Source organism: Syngnathus scovelli, chromosome 20, assembly GCF_024217435.2.
Source record: "Syngnathus scovelli strain Florida chromosome 20, RoL_Ssco_1.2, whole genome shotgun sequence".
In the NCBI taxonomy this organism is placed as follows: domain Eukaryota; kingdom Metazoa; phylum Chordata; class Actinopteri; order Syngnathiformes; family Syngnathidae; genus Syngnathus; species Syngnathus scovelli.
In genome coordinates, this window is record NC_090866.1 from 6128559 (window position 1) to 6151906 (window position 23348).

A 23348-nucleotide genomic window follows, 5' to 3' on the forward strand; every position below is an offset into this window, starting at 1 on the left:
CAACAACAATAAACAATTTACAGAAATTGATCGAGGGCTACTCCGAACGTGGGTGATGTAGTATATCGATAGAGATAACATAATATTAACATAATGTTATAGCAAAATATGAAATAATATTAAACATAGTAAAGTGCAAAACTAGGTAAATGAAATATGTCAACTATATATATTAAACATGAGATATTAACCTAAACATGCATATACATTAAAATGTAAATTTTGCCTTATTATGACACCCTGTAAAATAAAAATAAAAATGTACGTGACCAGTGTGGCATTTTTGGAGGTGAGAAGAATACTCATCAAACTGCTGCTTCATTCACCGCCTCTGCTCCATTTAATGAAACCAAACAAAAAGCAGTAGTAGAAAAATACTGCCTTTACAAGCAAAGGTGTTCTGCGTTGTTGTTGTTTCTGGGAGACAGGCTAATGAAAAGAAAGAAAATCCTGAGCTTGCTCGGAGGCTGTGACGGCTGCTGAAAACTAACCTCAGTGCAGGTAAACATGGAGCAACGGGATTAAAGACGGGGGGTGTGGGGGGGGGGGGGGGAGAGCTGTAATGAAATAAGCGCGTGAAAGAGAGCAGCTGCTGGAGCCTTGACAGACTGCAGCTGCATAACAAGTAGAGCATTTACTCTGTCCTTGCCTTTGTCAGTCACACCAATAAAACAACAATTTCACTTTAATGAAACCTCTTAATAGCCTACTTCAGGTGCAGTGGAAATTACTCGGGCTTAGCGATATGGCCTTTCAATAAAATTTCCCATGTTTTCCCTCCACTCTATATTTTATTTAATATAAAAAAAGCATACAGTAATGACATAATTTAAGATTGGTGGTCTCATTTTATGCTTCAATACAATGGAAATTGCGTTGCGCCTTCTGGTGTTCACTACTTGGCCAGCTGAGGTCAGTATAGACTGATGTTTGATATGCCACATTGCACATAAGCAAAGTGATGGGGAAAAATATATAAATGATATATAATATAAAAATATCTTAATTTGGCCACCTCTATGTGTGAGCAGAATTTACGTTTCGTGCACCTTGAGAATTACATTTACTTACACGACACAATGGGGATTGTAGATCAGTACCTCGGAGAGCTCCCGTTGTAATGACAGCTGTGACCCGCAGAGGGCAGCATCAGGTTGCCAGCGGCTAAAATTAGCAAATGAAACGGTAGGAAAGCTGAGGATCATAATGAACTACTGGCTAAGTACATCAGTGAACTTGTCATTAAAATTAAGTTGGAAAGAAATGATTCCCACTCTCTTTCCCATATAAAAAAAAATGAATATATTTTGATATAAAATGTTCCCATTTAAAAAATATATAAAAACAACCATCTACTGTGAAGTGGAATTTACATGAATAATGGAAATGATGTAATCTAACAATGTGTTTATTTTTTGTGGCAAGAGCAGTTTAACGCACCCGTGTAGCAAATAAGATCACCAAAATATTAGAGACCTCAACACCAAAAATCACACCCGATTAAGCATCCTGCAATTTCAAAGCAAATACAGCAGACATCTTACCACCTGTCTTCTAAAACAAACGTACAAAAAAATCAAATCCGAAACAGTCACTTTGCTGCCAGATGCCTGAAATATGAAAAAAAAATCACATGAGGGTAAAAGTCAATTAAGACAGAAAGCCTCTGTACTGATTATGTTACTATTCCAATAGGGATGACTGTTTTTTTATTGTGGCCAGTTGATATACAACATGAAGACAAAAAGAGAAGAGTAATTATTCTCAAGTCTTTACAGCACATCTGAAACAAAAAGGGAAGTGACGCTCGCACCTTTGCTGCTCGCTGGTTGAGAACGGGAAAAGCCACTAAAAGATTGGATTAAAAAGAATCACACCTCTGTGTCCGATCGTCTACAAAGAGTATAGGTGGTTATTGGTTTCTTGTGCCAACAAGAAGAAGGCGTTAGTGTAACATAGCTTGTTGGTGTACAACGTGCACACCAGAATGGCAAATAAAAGCCATGTGACTATGGTATATGAAAACCACTCTGGTAAAAACAAGTCTTTTGCGTGGGGGTAGGGGGGGGCTCCATCTTTCCCATTCAAAATGCAAATGGCGGGAGGCGGGCAAAAAAAAAAAAAAAGGTGTTCAGTGTTTTTTTTCTTTCTCTTCTTCACGGCGCATTGAGGAGGGGAGTGGGAAGGAAATCGTCTCATTGGTTGTTCTTGGCTTTGGCGTGTGTGAGGATGTGCGACTTCAGGTTGGTGGACTGCGCGAACTTCTTATTGCAGCCGTCAAAGGGGCACACGTAGGGGCGGTCGCCCGTGTGGATGCGCACATGGGTGCGCAAGTTGAAGTCCAGCGAGAACCGCTTGCCGCAGCCTTCGAAGGTGCACTGGGACACAAAAGAGACACGTGCATATTTAGCATTTCATACGACCCTGTGACGGGAAAGCAAAGTGTGCAGAGTGTGTTAAAATCCTTTTCCCTACAAAATCTTCATTGATGATTAAAATAAATCTGCTTATGAAAGGTCTCCTTTGTGACCCATCCATCTTTCAGCCACTTGAGTAGCCTGTTAACCCCATAACCCTCGTCTAATGGATTCATTAAATCCCCTTCTCTCGCATTTACAAACACGCAGCCAGATAAGCGCTAATTTGCCGACTTGAACTCTATAATTGAATCTCTTTTTTATTTTATTTGAACATCATTCTTAAAAGCCCACCTGGAAGGGCTTCTCCCCCGTGTGGACGAGCTGGTGGCGCTTGAGCTTGGAGCTCTCTACGAAGGCCTTGCCGCACTCTGCGCACACGTGGACACGAGGCCCGTGGGTGTGCAGGTGCTTCCTCATGGCCGAATTGTCCCTGAACATCTTTGTGCAGCCCTGGTGAGGGAAACAAATTCACAAGGTCAAAGGAAAGGAAGAAGCAAACAGGGGGGGGGGTCAGATACATACTGGCTAGATCACATACTCACTTTATGAGGGCAAGCTATCGTCCTGGGTGCGTCGTCCTCTTTGATTTTCCTGGGTTTCATTCTGTTTGGGGCCCAAAGAAAGACTCCGTTTATCAGACGAAAGAACTGATTCAAAGTACATTTTGTGAATTTGGTCAGATTTTAGACAATAATAAATAACTTGCACAAGAGGTTTGCACCTGGCAAACTCAGCCAGTTGCTTGGGGTCTGAGAGGTCGATGCCTGGGATGCCGCCCGGGGGTAGCTTTTTCCCCGTCATGTACTCCGAGTAGTCGGGTGGAGAGTTCTCGCCCACGATCTGCTCCTCCACCACTGACTCATGGTCAATGTCTTCATGGGTGTCTAGAAATACGTTACAGAACTGAACCGAACATACAGTAGCATGTACCAGCAGGTGAGTCTGCAGGAAACAGCTTCATTGAACAACATCAGTGGAAAAAAATAAACTTGAGAGCGATTATTGGATTTTCAGACCTACAAATGTTTAGCAAACTCTCTCACAAAATGATGATAGGCGGGTGCCTCACAATTGCAAACCTTTAATTTTGTCAAAGAGGAGAGATGGTAGCATAACAAACCTTCAGCTCTGCTTCCAGTCATTTTTTTCAGATCCACTCTCTCTCTAATCTACTTTTATAATTAATTATACATTTACATTTAAATTGGGGACTATTTTGTCAACATCGCACAACCCTATGCAGAAATAATAAGCAACTTGATGAAGAAGTGCTGTATTGCTTATGGATATCAAATCAATTCCCATTCCTGGCAGTGACAGAACACATTCCTCAAATCCTATTTCATTAGTTTATCCAATTCTACGATTTACAATCTCTGTCGCCTATTTATGTACAGAATAGCTTCCTGTAACTATATCATTTTAGTGGATTATTCATACTTTTGTGACATTTTTGTCTGGTAATCTCCTGGAGTTTTTTTTTTAAATGTAAAAGCGATGAGCCCTGGTTTACAAAAAGGTTTGTAAACGCTGCAGTAGAAGACTAAGCATAGCCGTAGTATAGCGCCCTTAAACCAAAACTTGTGTATAAGACAGACGTTTATATCTCTGTGTAAATATCAAAGCAAAATACAAACTTTAAGGGAATAAAAATGTGTATGACGTTTTTTTTTTTTGCACTACACGAGGCATAGCTAATCGAGGCCTATTTGTTCCTTCGAAGCGGCTAACTGCGCTTTGAGGTTAGCTAGCAGCTAACGAAAAATATTTTGTCCCAAAATGGCCATTAAGTCAAATTACGCGCGACTAGTGTGTTAACACCACCGCAGTGAGGAATTATGGGCAGTGGCTAGCCCAAAACCCGGGCAAAATGTGACGTTTTGACCGTGTTTAGCGGAGCGCCACTGAACCGCAAGCACCATGTTACTCGGGCCCGCCAGGGTCGCCATTTTTTCGGGGGCCGCCGCCATACTTCTCAGGACTCGGGGAATATGGCGGCGCCCAGCAACACCTAAAACATGGCTTCCAGTCAAAACAAAAACATTTGCTTGAGGTTTCTGCGTCGAACTATAAGTCCTGCACGACTTCGCTCGCTACTTTGCAATGGGATAGAACACTCCAGGAACTAGTCGGATGCAGCAGCAGGACAACGCCCTGGCAAGAAGGCCTCGTGAAGCCGAGATGTGACAGCCGGAGCTGGGCTAACTAACAGAACTTACCCGACGCCCACATCGTTACGGAGAATTCCCCCTCCAGAGTTTTTATTTGTACTTGCTTCTGTTCCCATTTCCTCGCTCCGGTCTCCACGCCGCTTATATAGCTCTTTTTGCCCGCTTTCTTCCCGCCCGAGCCGCCACTGCCGCCTCCTCGTTTCACCCGACCCATGGAGCTTTTCCCGGCTACAGTCACTAACGTCTGCTCGATATACTCGTCCTCCACTCCGGGGGCCGGCACCGGGATAAGGATCTGGTCCTCGAAGCCCCCGCCGCCGTCATCCGTGTGCAAGTCGGACTCATCCCCGCCGACTACTTCCTCACGGGTCTGGACGAGGATAACCTCTGGATGGTGGTGGTGATGGTATTGGTGGTGGTGGTGGTGGTGGTGGATGGAGCCCGGGTCGTCGTCCAGCGGCTGGAGCGCTATCATGGGCTGTACATCGTCGTTATCCTCGTCGTCGTCCTCGCCACCGACCACCGTGGTCTCGATAGTCTCCACCGGGATGGTCTCCACCTCTATCTCGTGGAGCTCTACGATCTCGGCCGGCATCTCCGTGCCGTCCGACCCGATGTACAGGGTTTCTCCCGATGCCATGTCGAAGTCCTCCAGCTTGCCTGTCTCATTCACGCCGCGTTTATACACCTGGTTTCGGGCTTTCGAGACCCGCCGCGTTAACTTTCACACGCCCCCCCCCCCAGCTCCGGTTTTCGCTCTGGCCGACTTCGCTGCTTCTTCTTCGGCTTCAACTCTCGCCACTCTTCCGTCCCGCGCCAGATCTCGTCGTCGCTTTGCGCCTACGTGGGGAAACATCGCGAGATCCGGATCGTGAGGCGGAAGTTGCCTATAACACACTTTGACACACAGAAGCACATAAAAAGTGTATGGAAGACCGAAATGCTATAGTATGAATCTAAAAAAATAATCCCAGAAATTAAATACATTTATATATACATGGGAAACACACATTGCCCCATAGACCTAAATGCACATACATAAATCGGTGTGCATCTTGGAGGAAAAAACAAAAACACTGAAATTTGACAAACATCACTGTTTGTTGCTTTTTAAACATAAATCCAAGAACCTATAATATATATCTTTAAGATTCTTTGGTTTGGCATCAAGGCAATGAAAGAAAAACTGCAATAAAAGACATTCACATAAAGGAAAGGTCAGCCGTATTTATCTAAGTTTTATTTGAATTTATTTCAAAACAGTGCATTTTCCCCCTTTTCTTCAGTTTTTCAACAAGGAAGCAATTTGTCATCATAAAGAGAACAATGAACAATACTTTGCAGCCAATAAACTTTTTTTTACATCATAATCACAAATATCCTGGTGTGTTATTTGTGTTTAAAAAAAATAGTGCTTGTAAGTCAAAATCAATATTTTACTGTTTTGGTTAAAAAAAAAAGTAAAATAAAATAATTTAAAAAATGAGAACGATTTGGATATAAAAGCAAATTGATGAAAACGTGCAATCTTTACTATCATATTCTCATTAGAGACTAAACCCCTCAAAGAATTATGACAGTAGGGGTAATAAGTATAAAATCACTGGTGACAATAAAAGTATTTCAATGCACAGTAATCACTTCTTATGGGCAGCACAGTAATTTTGAAGCAATCATTCCCGTTTCACAGTTCTGGGGGTCTGGGTTCGAATCCAAGCTCTGGTCTTGCCTGTGAGGAGTTTTCATGATGTTAGTGTACTGTGTTTTCTTCCCACATTCCAAAAACATGCATGTTAGCTTGTTTATAGCTCCAGTCTCTACTGAGGATAAGTGCTATGGAAAATGAATGAGGGATTAGTTTAATGAAGAATATGATAGTAAGGGCAATGATTTTTTTTTTTTTAAGTGTTTAACAAACTCCTTGACACCATAAAACTATTTGAATATATTGATTTTTTTTCATGTCTTTCAGGCCAAAGACCAAGGGGCAACAAAGAGACAAATGTAAATAACAGACAGTCTCTTGACGCACAAACGCACACACACGTCTCCGCTCTAGTCAATACACGCCGCAAAAACATGGCGGCTATGGCGACTCCTCAACACCACAGTGGACGTCACAGTTTGGGCCCTATTCCTTCTCCCCCCTCTTCGGATAGTTGACATTATGTCGTGCTCACTCGACTGAGCTCGTGTCTAATGGCTGTGGAGGAGAAAAGAAATACCAAAGATGAAATAAATATGACAGTGAGGCAGGTCAATGTTTTCCCATAATTGTAAACTATACAACTTTAATCTCATACTGCAATTAAAAAATGTCAAGGTGGCACTCATTGATTGGTTTTACGTAAACTGAAGTAGCTCCCACCGTCAATAATTTCTTCCTTCACTTTGTGCAACTCGCGGAACACTTCTTCCAAGATTTCCTAGAGGAGTACACAAATCAGTCTTTTGTAAAACAAAGAAAATATCTCTTTATTTTGATTTTTAGTTTTTTAAGTGTCAGCGTACCTGTTTCATTCTATCCATGTCTAACGAATCTCCGTCGGCGCCACTCCCTATAGGCCGTACCCTATACAGTCATCATTAAAGCAATTATTGAATTGATTTTCTATGGGAGTCTGCATTACAAAAAAATTTTTTCTCTCACCTTGGAGCCATGGCCCTGTCCGCAGAGTTGGCCCTGTCCCACGGCTTTTTTGCTCCGTCTATTTGAAAAAGATACATAAACATTCATGTTGGTGTGACATCTCCAAGAAAATGAAATAAAAGGTTAATATGATGCTAATGTTAAATGCTCACCTGTAGAGTTTTGACTCCCTCGGGTGCTGGGTGAGGGATAATTTGGGTCGTCCTGAAGGAAGACACACACGTCGCATTGTTTTCTTTTCTTCGATCCCATTTATTATCATAATAACGATTAATAACGAATAATTATAATAATGATAATTATCATTGTTATTGGGCTATGAGGTGCACACTCACACTTTGGTTGTCATCTGGCTTCTCTGATGCTGCTTTTCTTCTAGGAGCAAGAGAAGGCGCCATGTTAGGAAAGTAAAAAAAAAAATGCATTAGAAAATATGTAAAAACTAATATTGCACCGTCATTAAGAAGGTGAGACCATTTCTGTACTATACTGCCCTCAGGTGGCCAAGACACGCACAACAGAAGGAGTACATTAAAAGGTTCAAACCTCATTGACAAAGCAACCAAGGTGAACAAAGGTAACAATAATATAAAAAAAAAAAAAAGTCCTTGTTCTGTCTGACCTTCGGGCCAAAAGGGCGTTCATCTCCTCCATCAGTCCTCCGTTGCCACCGCTCGTCCGATTGACTTCTGTGTTTTTGCTACTGGATGAAACAGACGAGCTGGACGAGGTCTCTTCCGGCTGGCAAGAAAGAGTACAGCGTTATTGTTAAAAAAAAGTCTTCACACCCCTATTTAAATACCAGATCTTGTGACGTAAAGATAAATAATTTCCATTATGCTTATCTTATACAGTCATCATTAAGATTGTCAGGCCTCACTCTTTGGACGCGCCGCAGCTTGGCACCGGCGATCATGGCGGCAAGGCCCGTCTGGGCTGGCTGCTCCTCCCCTTGGTTGTTTAGCGGGGGAGGCAGCGGCGGCGGTGGAGCCCCGGCCGATGGCGGAGGAGGTCCAGGTGGTGGCGGTGGAGGCGGCGGTCCCGCCGCCATGCACGCGGGAGGAGGTACGACGGGGGGCGCTACCGAGAGCACGGCTGGGTGGCCTTGGAAAGGAGAACCTGTGCAAGGGAGAGTTCCCGAGCTGCCATTTTGGTTGCCATCATCACTGTGTGACATCACTGACCTGAGTTGGATGAGCGTCGCTCCCGCTCCATTTGGGCCTGCATCTGCTGTTGCTGCTCTATCATTTGCCTGCAGGAACACACACACAGTACATTATTCTCTTTATACAGCTAAGATACGCATAACAGTAAAAGAACACATACAGGAAGTAAAAAGTTAACAAAAAATGAAAGGATCTAAACATTGTGTACTTCACACAAACACAAGCATGCACACACACAGCTGGCTAATCCTCACTGCCTTTGGGTTCACTTAGAGTTCGCCTGCTGCTTTTGGAGATAATTCACAACTATTTTTTTTGGTTTGGTTTTCTTAAATGTACTAAAAAACTGCACTTAAATATTAGAATAACTACATACAGGGAAGATGTTTCATTTTCAAAATAATAATGGTAAATGCACAGACAACAGATGATTGTTATTTGGGTGGGCGAGGAGATTTTAAGGTCAAAAGTCTGTCTTAATTTCAGAGGGGATGGCAGTTTGCTTTTTGGAAATGGGTTACATCATCATTTGGAGCAGCAAAGAGGATTTGGAGGCTTTTATTTTCCTATCTGCAATATTATTTGTTTCTGATGCAGAGGAAAATGGAGCGCGAGCTTGGTAGTGTAAAAAAATAAATAATAGAAACTACCCACCTGGCTCTCTGGGCTTCCATTTCTTCGGAGCTTGGTCCATTTTGGACTTGGCGCTGCACAGCTGGACCTGTGCAGGAAAAAAAAAAAAACAGGGGAGTGAATAACGCAAAGTTAAATGGAGCTGAAACATTGAGAACAAACAATATAAAGACAATTAAGCATAGCACCAAGGGCAATTAAACATGTTGAAACAAAAAAGAACACCCACTTCCATTCTTATGGTGCTTTAAGGAATAAATGGGGACAATAAAGTTTTACACCATTTTACTAATTCAGATGGCGAGATCATTAAAATGAACAATGTCAATAAAGCCAACATATAAGACACACAATGAGAAATACAATCATAAACTTACATGACATGGCGAAGAAGACAAAGCGACTGTAGCAGACACACAAGCACTGACACAGCCACTCGCTGCTGCCTACCATAGCTGGCCTCCGCTTGCCCTTCCACCTCCTCATCTTCCTCCTCCATCGCCTCACCTGAACCTCAGGCCTGCCGCTATCTCACTTTAACCCCTCCCTCCCTTCAGATCATCTGTCATGTAACGCAAGCCTCTAAGGCAGCAGAAGCGCAGCGAGCACCTCAGAGTCATGTTTCTAGAGAGGAGGCGTTGACTTTGCATTTGAGGCAGGTCGAGGACTTTTGTCCTACATGACCTCAGTTCAGTAGAACAAGTAGACTCTCCATTCACCAGTTAATCCGAATGGTGACTCACCTCCATCCTGGGCGCTGAGCACGCTGAGGGCAAAGAGCATGGCGTTGGAAAAGGTGGTGGCCTCCTCCTTGGTGGCGAAGTTGAGGCCATACACTTGCCGAGCATCTCTCCATTGGTGGAAAGTTGGCGTGGCTTGGTTGTACTTCAGCCCTTTGACAATGGAATAGTTGATAACCACCTGCACACACAGGAGGAGACATTTGAGTAATGCTATGTGTGTGTTATGTGACGCCATGACACACCTGCTGGTCCTGCAGCTTGACGCCCACCACCCTGAAGGTGTTACTAGGGGTGTTGTGGTAGATGTTAATGCGGCTGAAGCCCTGCTGGCCTGGCTTGATGGGCACCCACTTCTTGCTGGTGTCGTCGTAGACCATCACCGAAGCCCTCGCCTGGCAGATGCTCTGCTCGCTGATGGTGTGGAGAGATGAAGAAGATAAAGAAATGTGCAACCTTGGACATTATTTTGTAAACACTAGCTGCTGCTTTGTACCTGAAAAGGAAGCTCCTAATTAACCACAACCTGTTTGTTCTCACTTTGCCCAGGATGCAATTTTCATTTAACTAGCAAAGAAAAAAAAAAAAACATCGACCATTAGGAATTTTTAGAGGCAGTGGGTGGTCGGCGTCGACTCTCGACTTCCTGTGTTTGTGCCGAGCTATGCTAATTATCTCATGGTTACAGAACAAATTGAGCACGCTATTATTTTGTACTTCATTAAAACATAGTAATGCAATAATTCAATAGAATAGAAAGATTTTTTTTTTTGCATTATGATTTGATGCTTCAACTCAATTCATTGTGCTGATACTTCTGGTGTGTACCTTTTCTTCTTTTCTTTTCTTTTCTGACGCAGCTTTTTTGTCTTTGCCTCCGGGGTCGGTAGTCTAATTTTAGCTTGACAGAGAGGCAAAGACACAGATGGGACATCTTCTTCGCGTCTTTCTCATCTCATTCATCTCATTTGCAAGTCAAAACTCTTTGCTCCTCGTCTGCAATTTTGCTCCCAGCATTCTACGTAATTTCATTCAATTAGGTCCTTTTTCTTTTTTCACGCGTGTCTTTTGTCTGCGGAACACACGGTACATGTGTGTGTGTGTGTGTGTGTGTGTGTGTGTGATTACAGTAAGGAAAAGTGGGGTGCCAAAGAGCGCCACAAGAGATAAATGCAGTCAGATGGATAGAGCGGCCAGACAACACGCACACACGCACTCGCACGGACGCATACACATGCGCACACACACGTACACACACACACACACACACACACACACACACACACACACACACACACACACACACACACGCACACACGCACACACGCACACACACACACACACACACACACACACACACACACACACACACACACACACATTGTCTCATTAAGAACATCAACAGATGCTGGCTGGACGAGCCCCTGATTGCATTTGGTTTAGACAATTAGTGTAAGCGAGGATTAAAGGACTGAGTAGATGAACTGACATGTTAATGCACACTTTATTTATTTATGTCAAACTGAATGTAATGGAGTAATTACACTGTATTGATTAAACAATATTTGGCAAAGTGTGTTTCAACTCTTCTACTAATGCGATTTCAGGTGTTGTTTGAGCTAGTTGTACTGTTGGGCGACTATTTAAAGTTATTGCAAAGTCATCCTAAATGTTTTAAGGTTGAATTTTTGTCAGTCAGTCAGTTGAAGCCAAACATATCAAATGTGTTATTAAAAGTCAGGTTATTAATAACTCCCTGCTTCTTTCCGCAAGAGCGCCTCGCTGAGATTTCTGTCAAAATTCACTGCGGCAGCCCGGGTGACATTTTGAAGTGTGTGTGTGACTTATTCATATCTTAGTATTCATATTTGATCCTAGCTGCACGTTATTCTGCTTGAGTACGAGTGTGTCGTGCTTGTGCGTTTCCGTTTCCTCCCCTCCGATCCGCTTTCTTTGCTTCGGTTTTAGCACAAGTGCCTCTTTTATTCATGCGGCTTTTAATGCCGCTGGGACTCTCTGACGCCATTTTCTGACAGTTGCCGAGAAGCGCCTGTTAAAGTTTAACTGAGTTGACAAGCTAAAGAAAGTAAATTAAACACAATTATTTTTGTACCAGTACATCACACTCTTAACCGTTTAACCTTAAAGTGACAACTTATTTTTTTGTACTGAAAATTGATTTTATGTAGAAGTGAAGTCAACCCCAAGAGTAAATGCTTTTAAATCCTGGTTACAAACAAATAGTCTTTTTTAAAATCAATTTTGCCCATCTTTGCTTATTTCTATCCATTGTCAGAAAAAATGATAGAGATTAGAGAACATTTTTCAAACTGACATTTATTCTTAGTTGCACCTCAGACTTTTGTCCTAGTTGGACCAAAAGGAACCACAGAGTCCATTGAGCCTTCCAAACAGTGATCAATTTGTGTGTGTGTTTTTTTTTCTCTCTGTGTGCGCTACAGTTGGTGCTTCTCACACACTCCATCACAGCGTCGCTAAAGGATGAGCTAACAGAAGGTGTCTTTGTGGCGCTCGGCAGCTGCTCGGCAGTAACGTCCAAATGAAATCCCCACAACAGTCAACAAACTGTTTTATGATTTTTTTTGTCTTAAGGAAATCTTCCGTGTCTGTGTGACACTATGAAAGCTGCATGAAGCAGAGGAGGGAACAACTGAGGGCTTAAACATTTATAAACACAGCAGGCCAGAGTTACATTAACTCCGATAGAAAATAAACTGTGGCTGAAAAGGCCCCACTGAAGTTCAGTTCAACTATCACTCCCAGGATACTGTTTGTGAAAAATAAGGAGTTTATTGTGCCATGGTTTTGACTGCAGCTGGTGTGATCACAAACTTTAAACGTCAAAACCTTACTGGTGATTTCATGTGCTAATTGCGAAACACACACAGTAGTGTGTTGGCCATGTTTATGTTTACAACTTCCATCTTGGAAACAGAAGCCAGATCCTGTTAATGTTTTCCACTGTGGAAAAAAAAAAATTAGCTGGCAGGCAATTTTTTTTTTTTGCGGTGGGGAGGGATAAGTCAGCATAAAGCTCATTTGGCCGCTTGGAGCGCTAACAACAGTTTTAATGCTAATTCACGTAATCCTTTTTTAAGGCCACGGAATTTGCTGGAGGGTCCAGTGCTGATGGCTTCAATTATGGAAAAAGAAACCCCGTCATGCTCGTATTTTCAAACACTACATGCACCGCGCTTGCTGCTTGACATTTAGAGGGGAGCTCCCTGAATTTAACACACACACATAAGCAAATTAGACTGTTGCGAGCACGCACGAGCTGCCTAATGTGTTGGCATGACAACAGCCATAGAATATTGGCTATGCCCTAGAAAATATGGCTGCTTGGCTGAGACGAAAAGATGAATGAGCAGTGGTGACATATAAATAAATAAATGTATTAGTGAAAAAAAAAAACACACACACACACACGGCAGTTATTAACGGAGTAACAACACACCACACGCTGTCTGATCCTCACATAACCATGACACTCAAAGGCTGGCGCTTCCAGTATAAAATACAGCGTGAATATGGACAAAAGTAATGGGACACACTTTTTAATTAATCAATTGATTAAATCTGGCAGTGGATGTTGATTTCTGTAATTAAATTGTACAAACTAGTTAGCTAGTCACCATTGACTAGATCTCCAGAATGACGTCTTTGGTGCTTTCTTGGTTGTCCCAGGGAGTAAGATCACCTCTTGAGGGAAATCCCATCACTCGTCCGAGTCCGGCTCTAAATGAAAGGGAACTAGCTAGCAATAGTGTCACGGTATTATTATTAGTGTTAGCTCTATAAGCAACTTAAGGACATGATATTATTTTTGCTGACATGACCTCCAAGTCACCTTGGGATGTTTTGCCAATTCCATCCATGTATTTCCCATCACAGCCACTTGAAACTCTGCTGCATTTAGACTTTGTGGTTGATAATGCCGACATAAAAGCATCTCATTAAACTTTCACGTCGACCTCCTTCCTCCTCCCTCCCGCTGCTGTTGCTGCTGTACATCTCTCAGCATCAGCAACCAGGAAACTCTTTAATGCTTTATGGGAACACATGCAGGGAAAAGAAGCCATCTTCAATAGACTCTGAAGCCCTTCTCACAAATAAATACCACAAAATGGCCGTAACAAAAGGTCCTGAATTGATCCGACAGCCCGTCTTACAAAGAAACAAAAGAAAGGCACTGATGTCATCTTGGATGACATCATTGTCTGACTGTGGTAAATGTAAAGGCGAGAGAAATAAGTTTTGTTATTTCAAAAATCATGTGACCTCCGCTTAATAATCTCAGGTGCACATCTGTGTTTGCATGGGATACATTTCCCCAGTTGCCGACTTGCTAAGGGGTCAGTAGGCTAAGTGCCCTGCATTGCACATCTCACAGGCACATGTGTAATTGGCAGTGGCGCGTCCGCAACGGACATGTTGTTGCGTGCAGCCGTGACCCATCACTTCCGTGCGTCCGCTGACCCAGAATAGTGACAAATTCCCAACAGTGCTTTCCCTGCCACGTGTTTGACATCGGCCCTAATCTGCCGGAGCGCTGCTCACGGATGGGAATGACGGACGTTTGCTGTCCCTTAAGGGATCTTGAAAAACTGAAAGCCTCCATTATGCCCTTGAGATGTCATTGTATAGGTGTCATCTTGATTGTCAATACAATATTGCTTTCAGCTTTAATATTTACTCTTGTAGCATTTAAAAAAAAAAAAAAAAAAAAAATCAATCCCGTTGCAGCTAGTAGCATCACTAGCGGTTTCAGCCTGGCGCCTTCCAACATTAGCATGAGTATGCAAAATAATTTAAGAAGTGCCAACACACTGTTTAGTATAATTTCCTGGCACTTTCTAGCAAACCCACCACAGGACTCAAGTATTTCGGTAATTACGACCAAAGTGCCTAATTATCAAATGGCGTGACTGCAGGGTTAGTATAATTATGAAAACGATGACAGTGGAAAATGTGAATTCACTTGGTAACAACAAATAGCGTTAATGCTAACAACAGTGAGAAGCTAACGTTAAAGCGCTAGAAGGATGATAGTGGCTCAAGCATTTATGACAATAATGTTTCTGGAGCACAGAAAAAACATTATGCCCTTATAGTGGCTACACAACTGGTCGCCATGGTGATATTCCCATACGTCCATCGCCACAGAAGCAAGATTGGTGTTTAATGTTTACATACGCTAGCATCCTTAATACAGACCAAGGTTAATACAGACCAAGGTTTTCGGATCTTTTTAATAAAAATATTCAGATTAATTTCTGCATCCATCGGTCATCTGTCATATTTGCTTCTCTTGCTGAGCTTTGCGCTTCTGCCCATCCCCCCCATCTTTCCCTCTTCCCCATCATCCTCCCTCTCAGTTTAAAGGCTCACCTTACAAATCGCCCACATACAATTCCTCCATCACCTCTAATCCATATGGAGCTAATTTGCTCAAAGTTACTATTGCTGACAGGGAAAATTGTTGTTGAAAGGTGCTGAGATGGAGGGTAAAGTGACCGCCATATAGTGAAGCATCACGGTCCTGTAAACCTGCTCCAACAGCGGGATGCCGTTGCCAAAGGAAAAAGCTTCTTAGCTGAGCTGAGTCGCTTAAAGCTGCACTAATCAGAGGTGTTAGAGGAGTCGCCGTCAAACATATCTCAATCTGCAAAGCCATGACATGCTTCGACAGAAAAAATCTATTCTTTTAAAAGGTGGGGCCTTTTAAATGGGCTCAAATCTTGAAACTATACTGTTGCATATGGGAAAGTCGCCAATTTACCACAATTGATCATTTATTGAACACAAAGAGCAAACTCGTGCAGGAGCTGAAGTCAACCGCAGCTCACGCCAAGACACTCACACACTGACGTCACATGTAACCCCACCAGGCCCCGCCTCTTGAAGGCACATACACCCAACACAATATAAACACTATTTCCTACATATATGCTCACATTTTTTTTGGGTGTTTAATGCAACGTGTTGTTTTACAATATTAATGTGTGTAAAACTAAAGGCAAATATTATATATCTTGAGTACTACACTTGTTTCCAAGTCACAGCTTGGAAACATTTGAAGAAAATCACATGAAGTGACATCTGCGGTTGTTAGCGACAATGACCACATGTGAACGAGTTGGTCTTGGGTGCCTCAGGCAAACACGAGGGGCCGCCTGTGGATGCAATACAGGCACACCAATGCCGGCGTGGAGAACAAAGGATGCGCTGAGGGAGGCGGCCGGAGAACCACCACATTTGTGACATGACCACGGTGTTGTCAGCACCCTCACCCGCCGCCACCCCCACCGCTGCGCTCTTGCCCGCCTTGATGAGCCTTCGCTGGCCATCAATGCTGCTCCTGGGGGCCAAATACGCTAGCCCACCTCCTCCTGCCCCTCCTCCTCTCTGCAAGGCCACGGAAGCCATCGAGCAAGAGGGATACTCCCGGAGACACAATCACTACTTTCTGTTAAAAAAAAAAAAAAAATCCTACCTGACTTTAAACTCGCTTAGCTGCGGTTGAGTCCCCGGCTCGGCGCAGTAAATCTGCGGGAAGTAGAAGCGGTGCGACTGCAGATTGATGTCCATGTTGGCGAATAAAGCAATCCCCCCCCCTTAACAGTCTCCTTTTTATGATCAGTCCGGGCTTCCGTAGAAGACGTCAGAGTTCAAGAGGCGACATAGCACCTGAAATGCTAGGAAGGCATCACTCCTCACACTAAAAAAAGGCCCACTAACCTATATCCCAACTCCTTGAATGAACAAAGATGACTCTCCAGTCCACAGAGATGACAATGCCGCCTCCCTCCTGAGGACATGAAAGGAAAATCTGAATTCCAGTCAGCGGCGAGATCTGGACGACAGTGAGCGAGGTTGCTCAGAATAAAGAGGGGGGGAAAGAGAAAGCGAGCTGGAGAGAGATTCCCGGTGCTTTGAGGCGTTGCCCTCGCTCTGCCTCTCCTCTCGGTGTCTCATTGGATTACCTACTCCCTCTCCATCCATCCCTCCCTCCCTCCCTTTCTCCCCTCCCAGCTGTGTCAAGAGCTGGTCCTGCCAGCCCTCTCTCCCTCCCTCACTATTCTTCCTCCTCCTCCTCCTCCATCACCCTCACCCACCTCCCCCTGCCATCTGCTGGATTGGGCAAGCGTAAAACCACGTGGAAAGACAGAGAGTGAGAGAGAATTTAATTCATCTGATGGCTCACATCTCAGGACAAACACACACACACACACACACGCGCACACACACACACACACACACACACACACACACACACACACACACACACACACACACACACACACACACACACACACACACACACTGCTCATTAACAGAGTAGTAGGACGCAGGTGGAGAGAGACAATGAGACAGTGATGCACTGCAGCGTGAGGCCGTGAATGGGAACATAATGGAAAGAACAGCAGCATGAAATGTTATTAGTAAACACTTCGTAAAACTGTGGGCCAATTATAAGACTAAAATGGTTATTGAATATGTAATAATGTAAAAGAAAGTCTTTATTATTTTATCAAATATACTGTAATATATAAATCATTATTTGGTTCATAATTAAAAGAAATATACATATGTATTTAAGGTAGAATTAATTCAAATAAATGAGCACTTTTTTATTAATATAAATAAATAATCAATAGTTAATATAAATAAATAATCAATAGGTTCTGAGTTCTGTCACTATACAAGTAGATACAGGGTAGAAAATATACATGTAAGAAGAAAAAAAAACACCCAACATTGCTGGGTCACAACAAATCAGACTTCCAGTCACCCGACCTTTGACCCATTTATATTAACGTGCTTTCATCTTTTGCACATGCACACAGATTAGAAATGATGTACAGCTCTGGAAAAAAAAATCATAATCTCTGCAGCAATCATGATTTGGAAGCAATAAATCCCTGCCATATTTACATAACGCTTGCCGTCTTTCGAGTCTTTCTAGTACACGGCTCTCTGGCTGCGTCCAGTTGCGTTTGGCCGCTCCGATTCTTTAATCGAGTCACTGACATTGCAATGGCGGACACTGCAGTTTAGTCATGGTTTACCCTTCAACGGGGCCTATGATCTCACACCTGACACCGGAAGTTTCCCTGACACATGAGTCAAGTTACGGTTGTCAGAGTAAATAAGCATTATTGTTAAAAATGTCATTGAGATGAATCACCGTGGATGCAGCTGCACACAAGCACATTTCGGTCACAATATTAAGTACACCTGTGATACCTAATGAAGATGAACTTTTTCCTTAATATTTTGAAAGTATTTTTTTCCATAGAAAGAAATAAAGTTTTCCTGGGTGTGAAAGGGTAACTATTTGCCCTTGCCCTGCATTCAACCCGCACGGAACTACTATTATTATTATTCATATGGGTCACAATGGAAGCCGTCAATATGCACCAGGCAGTGCGAGTGACATTCGGTCCCGCTTATCGATCCTACTACTGGACAGCAAGCTGGGTTTGGGTCACAATGAGGACGCCAAACAAGCAAACAGAACAAAGTCAGTCAAGATAACAAGGACATCATAAATTTGATGACAGCTGGACAATTTCTTTAGTCTGTTCATCAAAACCATCATCCAAACATTTGTGCATAAAACATGAGAATTACAAAACGAGGGCATAAACCACAAATCATGCATTCTAACAAACTGAGGACACAAACAACGTACACCAAATTATGCATTCTGATAAAAAAAAAAGGGGGGAAATAGAGGAAGTGTAAAATCAACGTGCAAATAAAGTATAAATAAAGGCAGGCGGTTTGTGCGCACGCTCAATCACCACGTTCCAGGGATCACGTGACCTGTCGGTCGACCAATCACAACAAGCGCACCTTATTTCAACGCCAGGTGAGAGGCACGAACCCGAGCTAGCATTCAGTACACGTAGCAGTTTTTACCTTTGAAACGAGTTGTGCAATGTCCACATCCACAAAAACAGCAAAAATATCTTACCTCATTTTAGCTCTCCTTCGTCAGTGTCAAACATCCAGCCGGTCTTTGGGTGGTGTTGCAATGGGCTGGTAGCTTGTTTGTAAGAGAGGAGGGAGAGATGAAGGGAATGCTATGGTCACAGTTATATGGTCGAATGTGTTGGTGTTAAATAAATAGTCGAGGTGGTGCTGTTTCACAGCCACAGCTGCAAACCGCCGTCCCAGGACTTAGAAGCCGAGCAGAGTGGCTGCCATTTTTCAGTGCGCGCAGTGTTCGAGATCCAATTGGATCATTAATGACCTCCTGTGGCCATTACCGGTACTACATGAGGTTTTGCTTGCAAGGATTAGGTAATGTTTAATGTTTGTGTTTGATGTATGTTTTTGTATTGTTGTATGTGCTTTGGGCAGTTTAAACCTACTGTTTTTATTTTATTATATTCAAACGTAGTACATTTACAGATTGTATTAAATAGAAGGGCATTCTTATGTTGCTTGTGTGACCACAGGAGGGCGCTAAAGTTTTCAGGGACATTTTCTTTTTTTTTTAGTTTGAGGCTCTTCCATTCCCAAACCAGTCTATTCATATTGAATGAACAAATGATTTTTTTAAGTAATGACATTGACCCATTGGTTTATTTATTTAATTACATATTTAATCAAACAATACATTTTAATAAAATATGTCATGATATATTTATTTAATTGTGGCACTTTCAACCTACATACACCACGAGGCGTAGCTTGTTAAAAAGTTCCCCACTCTTTGCATTTATTATTGACAAGTTTGCAGAGGCAACCCAAACATGTTATTTTCCAAAAACCTGTCTCGCATCTTTGGAACATAAACAAATGTTGACATCTGACACTTTTTTCCCAACAAAACCCCAAAAAATATATATAGATATAAACATAATCCTTGTTATTGAATATTTGCCAGAGTCCAAAGATGTTGTATTGCAACTTGTTTCTACAGCAGCGCCACCACATCCCTGTAGGTGGTGCCCTCTGTCGTCATGGTGACCAGTTGATGTTGAGAAGCGAGAACACTCACAGAGTCTGCCGGACCTGAAGGAACAAATGGAACAATAAGTCAAGGACGTCCTTTGACTTAAGCTGATACACTTGCAGAAAGTTTTAATGTGTCAATTTCCTGAAAGAGCCAACTTTTCAAATCAAATCATTAACCTGCCTACCTGGTGACCTGAGCATGGCGTGATGGAGGTTGACAGCATCCACGTCAGTAGCCATGGCGACCATACTGGCATCGCTCTCACCATCGGCTTCCAGGAGGCTGCTGCGTGTCAGGGCTTCTCCTGGCACACAAAATGAAAAGTGACTGTCTATGGCTGACTGTTCGTCTGTCTGTCTTTGTGCGTGCGTGCAGACCTGTTTCCCTGCTTTCAGTGGCGAGGCCTTCTTCCCCGTGACGTCTCTTTATATGGACATTCCTGCTTCCAGACTGTGAGAACGTCTTTCCGCAGATCCCACATAGGTGAGGCTTCTCGCCTAAGTCACACACACAATACAGGCAAAAACTGCAGGATGGGGGGGGGTGATGCGTGGATGCCACTCATTCACTGACCAGAATGTACAAGCATGTGTTTTCTCAGACTGGAATACTCGGCAAAGGAGCGCCCACAACCATCTGCTTCACACACAAAAGGCTTCTCCCCTAAACATAAGCAGGCACACACATGAACACACACCCACACATATGTTAATATTACAGGAAGTGTGAAAACGACAACAGCTACGAGTGATGCCTTGAGGTAAGAATTTAATTGGTTCTGTGACCACTCCGGTAACTCGGAAGACTTATCTGAAATCGTTTTTCCTCATTGAAACGAATGGTTAACGTGTAAAAAAGTGTGCATTATGATTAAATGTGCAACTGATTTTATTGTGCTGTTCCTGCTGGTGTGCCCGCCTTGGCCACCAGGTGGCAATATAATAGTCATGCCATAGTTACCAGTCCACTTTACCCCCACACCATGGTGATCAAACATACGTGTGTCATAATGTACAATTTCTGGTAGGATAAAGTGAACCGGAACACTACTGTTAAATAACCTGAAGGTCACACTGAATAAAATACGAGTAGTTACAGCACCAAAGCTGCTGACTGGTCAAATCTAGGCGGATGTTTTTTTTTTCTGTGTTTTTGCTTACCGGTATGCACGCGTTTGTGGTTCTTGAGATTTCCGGCCGTGGTGAACTTCTTTCCGCAGTTGTTTTCCTTGCATACAAAAGGCTTGTCACCACTGTGCGTCCTCATGTGAACCTGGAGACGCTGCAGCACGTAGAAGCTCTTACCACAGCCCTCCGCCACGCAGCGGAACATGCGATCGTTCCTGACAACAACACAAAGAACAAACATGAGAGAGAGAGAGCGATTCCATTTTGAGGACTTGCAGAAAGTGTAATATAAACCAAAGGATCAATATATAGCTGAATTATTCTCTTTTCTTCTTTTTGAAAATTGTTTTCAAATGAAAGCCATGCCAGTCACTCTGTCACCTGTGCGTTTTGAGGTGATACTTAAGGTGAGCGGGCCAGGTGAAGGTCCTGCAGCAGCCCTCAAATGAACAGCGGAGAATCTGCCTGCTGGCGAGGGGGCGCCCGCCCCGGGGCGGCGGCGGTGCCGGCAGCGGTGCCGGCAGCGGCACGGTGACTTCATCACCACCCAACGGTGACTCGTGCGTGTGGTCGCCTAGGCAACAGAAAAGCCCGTCAGTCAGCGGGTGCATCATCCACTCAAAAATAACCAAAAGTGTTACCATTGGTGGCGATAGCTGCTCTGGCATCCTGACTGGCCTTGGCATCCCGTGCCAGCTGGGCCCGCGTGGCTGCGATCAGGCTGTCGTGGGCTAGCTCCTGCACCCGCAGATACCAGGGGGCGATGCCGTCCAGGCCGTAGTCTCCCGACGAAACGTCTTCATCGTCAACTGCTCCGTCCGTGGCGAAGATGAGGGACTCAGAGGAGGCTGTGATGCCTGCACCGATACACACAATTTTATGTTTCTGTGAAAACTACTCAGCCAATAATTTAGAAAATAGTACTTCTCTGACCCTGTTTTACATTCAAATATAATTTTGCATTTTGGTTCATAAACTATCAACTATAATAAGAATATTTTTAAATAAAATATGATTAAAAAATGCAGAATAAAGAGAATATGTGGTATTGCATACTTTTTGCCAGGTTGAGAAGGACATAGGAGGTGCCGTCTGACTGCTGCAGGTCATGGAGGATGGGCGGCGGGCTGGGCGACGCCCGCGAGTGTGTGACGTGTGCTTGGTGCACCCCCAGTGAGCTCCGTTCCGACACGCCCGAAAGCTCTGACAGCGACGAACTCCTCTCGGGTGGGGGGCTCAGCGCTCCATCTGAACAGCAAAGAAAAAAGAACTTATGGATTTATATTGTTGCTTGTATTTAAAAACAAAAACAGATTTGTGTTTATCAGGCAAAAATTAAAATCCAAGAAAATATATTTATATTTTGGGGTGGGAAAAAAACAGACTTACTGTCACAATATACAGCATATTAGACTATAATATGTATTATAAATATTTAGGTATTTTTCAAAACACTTAAAACTGCGTAATATTAACATTATTTAAAAATATTACTTATATATTTGTGCAAAATAGCATAATGTGACCTGACCAGTGAGCTGCAGGTGCCCACACAACGAACTGCCAACCGGGGTCAGCAGTGGCAGGCAGGCATGTTTGGACTCTGGGTCCTCCAGACCCTGGACCAGTGGGATGGACGCATTCTGGACAAACTGCACCAGCAGCTGTTAAGAGGATACAACATCACTATAACAATAAAGGGACCTATTACACAAATGTGATCTTTTTTTTTATTTGGCTAAGCAAAGTGTTTGAAAAAACAACTCAAGATACAATTATTTTTAAGTGAAGGGTAAAACCTATGTCATAGGTCATTATGTGGTCACCTCTGGTTTGGAATCGAGTTCATCGGAAAGCATCAGTCTCCCTGGGTGTCACCTGTAAAGCAAACAGCTGCGTGGATTAGAAGCGACATTTTGTCCATAAATGAGCATAAAATGGATGTACTAACCGTAAGACGCTAGAATTGAGGTTGTGTCGGTCATAAGTTTATGGTCATCTTAGAGTAGAAATCATGGCCGCAGCTGTGGTAGTAAAAACAACCAATGTCAGATAACATGCGACATATTTAAATAGTTGTTTGTTACACATGCAACAAAATAAGAACGACGAAGCTGACAAATCTCCTCAAGTGAATTATAATATGCGTGTTGGGTGGCAGGTGGTGTTAGCCGCGACCAACTAGCCACATAGAGGAAGCTACCGACCGGCCAGCTGTCAAAAACTTTAACGCAAACTATTCACACATTACTAAAACAACACGACAAAAGTCAAGCGTTTTACCTTATAATGTGCGTCGTTGGGTTTAGGCGGTGCCGAGAAGGCTGTTTTCTTACGTCAGAACAAGAGTGCTAGGCTAATAAAGCTAATTGGTATGCTAGCGGCGTCATTCTACGGTGTCTCAGATGAACCAAAATACAAAAGGTCGCTTACTTCGGTGTTCGATC

The 23348-nt window shown here is 43.2% G+C and overlaps 3 protein-coding genes across 8 annotated transcripts; all 3 read right to left on the reverse strand.

The window, feature by feature from the left end:
• Positions 1-1392: 1392 nt before the first annotated feature.
• Positions 1393-5418, reverse strand: yy1b (YY1 transcription factor b). 4 transcript variants are annotated; one of them, XM_049757395.2, is made up of 5 exons: positions 4640-5418; positions 3127-3304; positions 2963-3023; positions 2712-2870; positions 1393-2378 (listed from the first exon to the last, which is right to left on the reverse strand). In XM_049757395.2, exons 1-5 carry the CDS (start codon positions 5229-5231, stop codon positions 2196-2198), a joined length of 1173 nt encoding a protein of 390 aa, XP_049613352.1. In that variant the 5' UTR covers positions 5232-5418; the 3' UTR covers positions 1393-2195. The 4 variants fall into 4 exon arrangements, with proteins under 4 accessions (XP_049613352.1, XP_049613353.1, XP_049613354.1 ...); XM_049757396.2 differs by having other exon boundaries at positions 3127-3292; positions 4640-5414; XM_049757397.2 differs by having other exon boundaries at positions 3142-3304; positions 4640-5414.
• Positions 5419-5798: 380 nt separating this feature from the next.
• evlb (Enah/Vasp-like b) lies at positions 5799-19056 on the reverse strand. Of its 3 annotated transcripts, none has more exons than XM_049757394.2 (13): positions 18785-19056; positions 10026-10194; positions 9784-9961; positions 9062-9128; positions 8426-8493; positions 8122-8360; positions 7864-7982; positions 7577-7616; positions 7394-7445; positions 7242-7299; positions 7103-7163; positions 6960-7017; positions 5799-6794 (listed from the first exon to the last, which is right to left on the reverse strand). In XM_049757394.2, the coding sequence occupies exons 1-13, from the start codon at positions 18787-18789 to the stop codon at positions 6757-6759; spliced, it is 1152 nt and encodes a 383-aa protein (XP_049613351.1). In that variant the 5' UTR covers positions 18790-19056; the 3' UTR covers positions 5799-6756. The 3 variants fall into 3 exon arrangements, with proteins under 3 accessions (XP_049613351.1, XP_049613350.1, XP_049613349.1); XM_049757393.2 differs by lacking the exon at positions 18785-19056 and adding an exon at positions 16298-16806 and having other exon boundaries at positions 7577-7613; XM_049757392.2 differs by lacking the exon at positions 18785-19056 and adding an exon at positions 16298-16804.
• A 336-nt stretch (positions 19057-19392) lies between these two features.
• znf410 (zinc finger protein 410) lies at positions 19393-23324 on the reverse strand. The gene is made up of 12 exons (XM_049757387.2): positions 23185-23324; positions 22853-22925; positions 22728-22779; positions 22433-22565; positions 21958-22149; positions 21543-21758; positions 21283-21475; positions 20935-21116; positions 20348-20437; positions 20152-20271; positions 19959-20078; positions 19393-19830 (listed from the first exon to the last, which is right to left on the reverse strand). The coding sequence occupies exons 3-12, from the start codon at positions 22758-22760 to the stop codon at positions 19733-19735; spliced, it is 1377 nt and encodes a 458-aa protein (XP_049613344.1). The 5' UTR covers positions 22761-22779; positions 22853-22925; positions 23185-23324; the 3' UTR covers positions 19393-19732.
• Positions 23325-23348: the final 24 nt, after the last annotated feature.